Genomic DNA, 7,346 nt, shown 5'->3' with positions numbered 1-7,346 from the left:
TATATAATCTTTTAAAACTATGGTGAAATTCTTTCTGAAATTAATACTGTGTATTTTTTTTGCTAGTGTTGACAATAGAACAGCTGAAAAGCTGTTAATGGCTAAATATTTGGAATCCTATGGGTCAAAAAAGTATGATTTGCCTTATATGTTGGAGATGAATTTAACTACAAGGAAATATTTCAAATTCAATAATAAAAAACCACAACTTGCCAAAATTAAGAGGGCAAATAAAGAAGGGATCAGCAGAAAATTGTTTTAGACTTTTTTTTTATTAGAAAAGAACAAATACAGCTGACAAGGTAACTGAGAAGGTAAAGGCCCCTGACAGCTGGAGTTTGATTACCCAGGCTGACCAGGTGGAACTGTAGGAATTCCTGAAAGTGTTTTTATTCATTTATTTATTAAAAATTTCCACCTCCTCCCATCCTCCCATTTTCCTTCCCCTCCCCCTCCCCTCCCTCTCCAGTCCTAAGAGAGGGCAGAGTACCCTGCCTTGTGGGAAGTCCAAGGTCCTCCCCCCCTCCGTCCAGGACTAGGAAGGTGAGCATCCAAACAGCCTAGGCTCCCACAAAGCTAGTACATGGAGTAGAATCAAAACCCAGTGGCATTGTCCTTGGCTTCTCTCATCAGCCCTCATTGTCCACCATGTTCAGTGAGTCCGTTTTATCCCATGCTTTTTCAGTCCCAGTCCAGCTGGCCTTGGTGAGCTCCCAATAGATCAGCCCCATTGTCTCAGTGGGTGGGTATACCCCTCCTGGTCCTGACTTCCTTGCTTATGTTCTCCCTCCTTCTGCTCCTCATCTGGGCCTTGGGAGCTCCAGTGTGGGTCTCTGTCTCTATCTCCATCCATCACCAGATGAAGGTTCTATGGTGATATGCAAAATATCAGTGTGGCTATAGGATAGGGCCATTTCAGGTTCCCTATCCACTGCTGCCCAAGGACCTAGCTGGGGAAATCCCCTTGGACACCTGGGAACCCCTCTAGAGCCAAGTCTCTTGCCAACCCTAAAATGGCTCCCTTAGTTAAGATATCTTCTTCCCTGCTCCCATATCCACCCTTCCTCCATCTCAACCATCCCACTCCCCCAAGCTCTCCCAATCCTCCTCTTCTCCCTTCTCTATCCCCAATTTCCCTCCCCCCAACCCACTTTGCACCTCCATGCTCCCAACTTTTGCCCGGCAATGCTTGTCTACTTCCAATATCCAGGAGGATAAATATATGTTTTTCTTTGGGTTCACCTTCTTATTTAGCTTCGCTAGGATCACGAACTATAGGCTCAATGTCCTTTGTTTATGGCTAGAATCCACTTATGAGTGAGTACTGGGTTATCTCACTCATAAAGTGTTTTCTATTTCCATCCATTTGCACGCAAAATTCAAGATGTCATTGTTTTTATACCGCTGAGTAGAACCCTAAAGTATATATGTGCCACACCTTCTTTATCCATTCTTCTATTGAGGGGCACCTAGGTTGTTTCCAGGTTCTGGCTATTACAAATACTGCTGCTATGAACATAGTTGAACAACTGCTTTTGTAGTATGATTGGGCATCTCTTGGGTATATTCCCAAGAGTGGAATTGCTGGGTCCTGAGGTAGGTTGACTTCCAGTTTGCTGAGAAACCGCCACACTGATTTCCAAAGTTTTTGTACAAGTTTGCATTCCCACCAACAATGGATGAGTGTTCCCCTTACTCCACATCCTCTCCAGCATAGGCTATCATTGGTGTTTTTGATTTTAGCCATTCTGACAGGTGAAAGATAGTATCTCAAAGTTGTTTTGATTTGCATTTCCCTGATTGCTAAGGAGGTTGAACATGACCTTAAGTGTCTTTTGGCCATTTGAACTTCTTCTGTTGAGAATTCTCTGTTAAGTTCAGTACCCCATTTTTTAATTGGGTTAATTAGAGTTTTAATGTCTAGTTTCTTAAGTTCTTTGTAATATGAAGGGGCCTGCTTGTTGGGGTTTATGTCCTGCCCAGTTCCCCACAGCTGGCAAGCCCCAAAGAAAATCACACATAGGTCTACATAGGTTATAAAACTGATTGGCCCATTAGCTCAGTCTTCTTATTAGCTCTTGTAGCTTATATTAACCCATTGTTCTTATCTATGTTAGCCACATGGCTTGGTACCTTTCTCAGCCGGGCAGATTACATCCTGCTTCTTTAGTGGTCTGTGCAGGAGAGTGGGAAGAGCTTCCTTCTTTCCAGAATACTCCTGTTCTCATCACCCTGCCTCTACTTCCTGTCTGGTTGACCCGCCTATACTTCCTGCCTGGCCAATCAGCATTTATTCAAAACATGATTGACAGAATACAGACAATTCTCCCACACCAGTTCTTTATATATTTTGGAGATCAGACCTTTGTCTGATGCGGGGTTGGTGGAGATCTTCTCCCATTCAATAAGTTGCCTTTTTGTCTTAGTGACAGTGTCCTTTGCTTTACAGAAGCTTCTCAGTCTCAGGAGGTCCCATTTATTCAATGAGGTCCTTAATGTCTGTGCTGCTGGGGTAATACGTAGGAAGTGGTCTCCTGTGCCCATGTGTTGTAGAGTACTTCCCACTTTCTATTCTATCAGGTTCAGTGTGGTCAGACTTATATTGAGGTCTTTAATCTATTTGGACTTGAGTTTTGTGCATGGTGATAGATAAGGATCTATTTTCACTCTTCTATAGGTTGACATCCAGTTATGCCAGCACCATTTGTTAAAGATGCTTTCTTTCTTCCATTGTATAATTTTAGCTCCTTTGTTGAAAACCAGGTGTTCATAGGTTTGTGGGTTAATATCCGGGTCTTCGATTCAATTCCATTGGTCAATATCTCTTTTTATGCCAGTACCAAGCTGTTATCATTACTGTAGCTCTGTAATAGAATTTGAAGTCAGGGATGGTAATGCCTCCGGAAGTACTTTTATTGTATAGTGTTGTTTTGGTTATCCTGTTTTTTTTCCCCATATAAAGTTGATTATTGTTTTCTCAATGTCTGTGAAGAATTTTGTTGGGATTTTGATCGTGATTGTGGTGAATTTATAGATTGCCTTTGGTAGAATTGCCATTTTTACTATGTTGATCCTCCCAATCCTAGAGCATGGGAGATCCTTCCATTTTCTGGTATCCTCTTCAATTTCTTTCTTCAAAGACTTAAATTATTGTCATATAGATCTTTCACTTCCTTGGTTAGAGTTACCTCAAGATATTTTATGCTATTTGTGGCTATTGTGAAAGGTGATGTTTCTCTCATTTCCCTCTCTGCTTCTTTGTTCGTTGTGTATAGGAAGGCAACTGATTTTTTGGAGTTGATCTTGTATCCTGCCACATTACTAAAGGTGTTTATCAGCTGTAGGAGTTCTTTGGTAGAGTTTTTGGGGTTGCTTATGTACACTATCATATCATCTGCAAATAATGAAAGTTTGACTTCTTCCTTTCCAATTTGAATCCCCTTGATCTCCTTATGTTGTCTTATTGCTATTGCTAGAACTTCAAGCACTATATTGAAGAGATATGGTGAGAGTGGACAGCCTTGTCTTGTTCCTGATTTTAGTGGTATGGCTTTGAGTTTCTCTCCATTTAATTTGATGTTAGCTGTCGGCTTGCTGTATATTACTTTTATTATATTTAGATATGAACCTTGTATCCCTAATCTCTCCAAGACTAAAAGTTGTTTTTTAATCTCTATAGGGCACTTGATAAGACACATGTACTCACAGACATAAAATAAATTTTATGTAACAAAAAGTAAAGAACAAATGCTTAAGATAGCGATCTAAGGGTCAGTTTAAAGAAACTAGAGTCAGGACCAAGAGTAAATCTAATTTATAAAGTGTCAAATGAAGAAATGTTGTGCACAAGTGAGGATATCAGAAATGTATACAAACAACACAAATGTTCCTTTAAAGAGTTGTAAAACTGGAACCGGGTGGTGGTGGTTCACACCTTTCATCCCAGCACTCAAGAGGCAGAGACAGATAGATCTCTGAGTTCTAGTCCAGCGGAATTTACAGAGCAAGTTCCAGGACAGCCAGGGGTACAAAGAGAAACTCTGTTTTGAAAAATCAAAATAGAGTTGTAAAACTGATGAACACTACTGATCAAGATAAAAGAACAAAAACTAATATCAAGAATGAAAAGAAGACACTGTATCAGGCTATGCAGACATTTAAAAAGAGAATTGAATGTTAAGTGTGGATTTTCACCAAAGCTTGAAAACTTACAAATTGCAGGTTTCTTCAGGAGACAGAACATACTAGAACTGCCACTAGATAAAATATTGTAAATAGATTTAATTTGTTAAAGATTTTCTTAAAACTAAACAAAATGGACCTAATAGGACTGGTCCTACACTTTCTGGGGAAGCTTGGTAGGACCTGGATTGCCTGCCATCAATATGCCTTTCTGTCTTTTCCACTCACAGGAGGAGAAGCCTGCTTCAGTCAGCACACATCCCTGTCTGGTCATGTTTCCTTCCAAGTTCACTGCTATGGGACTGGCTATTCTTCAGGACTGGTGCAGGTGGATGGGTGCCAATGCCCAGCGCTCCCTGCTCATCCTGGGTATCCCCGATGACTGTGAGGAAGAAGAATTCCAGGAGGCTGTGCAGGCTGCCCTCAGGCCCCTGGGCAGGTACCGAGTGCTTGGCAAGGTCTTCAGAAAAGAGATCGGGGCAAAGGTCGCTTTGGTTGAATTCGCTGACAATTTAAACCAAAGTCTGATCCCCCAACAAATACCAAATGATAGGGGGCCCTGGACTGTGATCTTCCTGCCTCGGGTCCCTGATATCGAGCTACAGGACACACTCAATTTCCCTGCTCACGGGCAAGCTTTGGAAGGGTCTTCAGGTGGGGCAGGGGCTTCAGGTAGGTCAGGGGCTACAATGGAGGAAGGAGATGTAGTTAGGGCTATGGGTGAGGCAGGAGGAGCAGCTGAGGAAGGAGCCGAGGATGAGGCAAGAGTACCTGTTGAGGAAGGAGCCGAGGGTGAGGAAGGAGGAGCAGATGTGGCTCCTCCTGCCCCCTTCCTACTGGAAGAAGGAGCTGCAGCCAAGGCAAGAGTGTCAGAAGAGGAAGAAACAGAAGGTGAGGAAGGAGCGGGTGAGGCAGGAGGAGCAGCCCAGGAAGAAGCTGCAGCTGAGTCGAGCATGCCAGATGAGGAAGGAGCAGCGGCGGATGGGGAAGGAGTTGTAGATGAGGGAGGGGCTGTGTATGAGGCAGCAGTAGTAGATGAAGCAAGCTTGTCAGATGAGGGGGCTGTGGATGGGGAAGATGATGTAGTTGAGGCAGGGGCTGCGAGAATGTCTGATGAGGAGGGAGCTGGAGGTGACATGGGGGTCGCAGGTGTTATAGGAGCTATGGGTTGGGCAGGGGCTGCAGGTGAGGTAGGAGCTGCAGGAGAAGGAGGCGTTTTAGAGGCAGGAGCAGGAGGTGATGAGGGGTCTGCAGGTGATGAGGGGTCTGCAGGTGATGAGGAGTCTGCAGGTGATGAGGGCTTTGGAGATGATGAGGGGTTTGCAGGTGATGAGGGCTCTGGGAGCGATGAGGGGTCCGCAGGGGATGAAGGCTCTGCGGATGATGGAGGGGCCGTGGGAGAAGAAGGAGCTGTAGGAGAGGATGAGGCAGGAGCAGTAGGTGAGGCAAGACTGTCAGATGAGGAGGGAGCTGCAGGTGACATGGGAGTTGCAGGCATTCTAGGAGCCGTGGGATTGGCAGGAGCCGCAGGTGAGGCAGGAGGCTCGGGTGAGGAAGGGCCCTTTGATGTGGCAGGAGGGGCACGTGGGGCTGGAGCCTGGACCCAGCAGTGGGGCCAAGCCATGCAGCCCATCCTGGAAAACATGGCCTACCAGGAGCTGAGGCACTTCTCTGGGATGGAAGAGCCCGGCTGTGGGGGTCTGTCTTTCGAGAGCTGGTTGGACCACGCCAATGACATGCTATACATGTGGCGCCACATATCCGAGACGGAACGGCGTCGGCGGCTGGTCGAGAGCTTGGGCGGCCCTGCCCTGGATCTCCTGTGTGAGCTTCTGGAAGAGAATCCAGACACCCCTGCGCAGGACTGCCTGGCTGCACTGGTGCAGGTGTTTGGCAACAAGGATCCCGTGATGACCGCGCGGATGAAGTTCCTGACTTGCTCCCAAGGGCCTCAGGAGACGCTCTTTGCCTATGTGATGCGCCTGGAAGCTCTGCTGCAGATGGCCGTGGAGAAGGGGGCCATTCAGCCTGCAATGGTGGATCAGGTGAGGGCAAGGCAGGTGCTAATGCGAGCCCGGCCCAACCATATGCTGCAGAACAACCTGAGGAGGATGCGACTGGAGAGGCGGCCACCTGGCTTTGTTGGGCTGCTCAGACTTGTTCGGGAGACTGAGGCATGGGAGGCAGCTCTGGTAGAAAATGCAGTGGTTCAAGTAGGGGAAGGGGTGGAAGTGCATGGTGGAGAGCTGGATGTGGTCCAGGCTGCCCTTATTGGTGTTGGGGGCACTGAGCCTGCTCCTGCTGTTAGAGAGGCCCTTCCAACCAGTGAAGCTGCTGGCCAGGCTGCTGCTGCTGTTCTTGAGCAAGCTGCTGAGGCTGCTGCTGATATTGATGGTGCCACAAAGGCAGGCCTTGATTCTGACGAGGCCAAGGTCTTCCCTGTCACCGACAGAGATGAAAATGTGTTGGCCCCTTCTGGCTCAGGCCAGGCAGGACCCACTGAAGGTCCAGGTGTGCCTGAGAGCTTGGCCAGTGCAGGAGAGCAAGAAGTAGAGCCTGTACCAGAGGGGTTGAAGGAAGAGTCAGAAAATGAGGATGGGGCATGGGAAGGTAGTCACCCCAAATCCTTTGGCAAATAGGTTGACAAGGTTCAAGGGCTTCCTCCTTCCTCAAGTTTTAGAGGCAGGCAAGGGAAGCCCAAGGCCCATGCTTCACCCCCAAAGTACAGCAGGGCCCAGAAAAAGTTTTACCCAACCTTAAACCAACTCTCTCCCACAAATGCCCAAGGGGTTCTGGCTACCACCAGCACCACCACCACCTCTCATTCGAGTTATCCAGGTGACCACATTTGCCACCAAGTAGAGTCAGGAGAGGTTCCCTTTCCCATGACAATGTTACCTCCAGAACTAGTCCTGACCTGTTCTGGCTTGACTTGCCTGAAACACATTGCTGAGGTCCCAGCATCACAATTAAGGATGTGGCCTGAGAATGCAACCGCTCTAGTCTGGAAGATGTGGGAAAGAGGCCATCCCAACACTTCGGTTACTTCATTCTCCCAGCACAGGCAACCCACCGCCTCCCATTTGCAGTGTCTAGGCAGGCAGGCTGCTTTCTGCCATGGGAAGTTCACTCTTATCTGTCTGCCTTATAGTGCCAGCTCTCCA

General features: G+C 47.0%; 1 protein-coding gene across 1 annotated transcript; it reads left to right on the top strand.

The window, feature by feature from the left end:
• Positions 1–4,478: 4,478 nt before the first annotated feature.
• Positions 4,479–6,821, top strand: LOC121440389 (paraneoplastic antigen Ma6E-like). The gene is made up of 2 exons (XM_041641158.1): positions 4,479–4,889; positions 5,304–6,821. The coding sequence occupies exons 1-2, from the start codon at positions 4,479–4,481 to the stop codon at positions 6,819–6,821; spliced, it is 1,929 nt and encodes a 642-aa protein (XP_041497092.1).
• The last annotated feature ends 525 nt before the right edge of the window (positions 6,822–7,346 follow it).

Source organism: Microtus oregoni, unplaced genomic scaffold, assembly GCF_018167655.1.
Source record: "Microtus oregoni isolate MIOR12 unplaced genomic scaffold, Mior012 000067F_010, whole genome shotgun sequence".
Taxonomy (NCBI): Eukaryota; Metazoa; Chordata; class Mammalia; order Rodentia; family Cricetidae; genus Microtus; species Microtus oregoni.
Note: the sequence above shows the minus strand (reverse complement) of the source record. Positions and strands in the feature narration are given on the sequence as shown.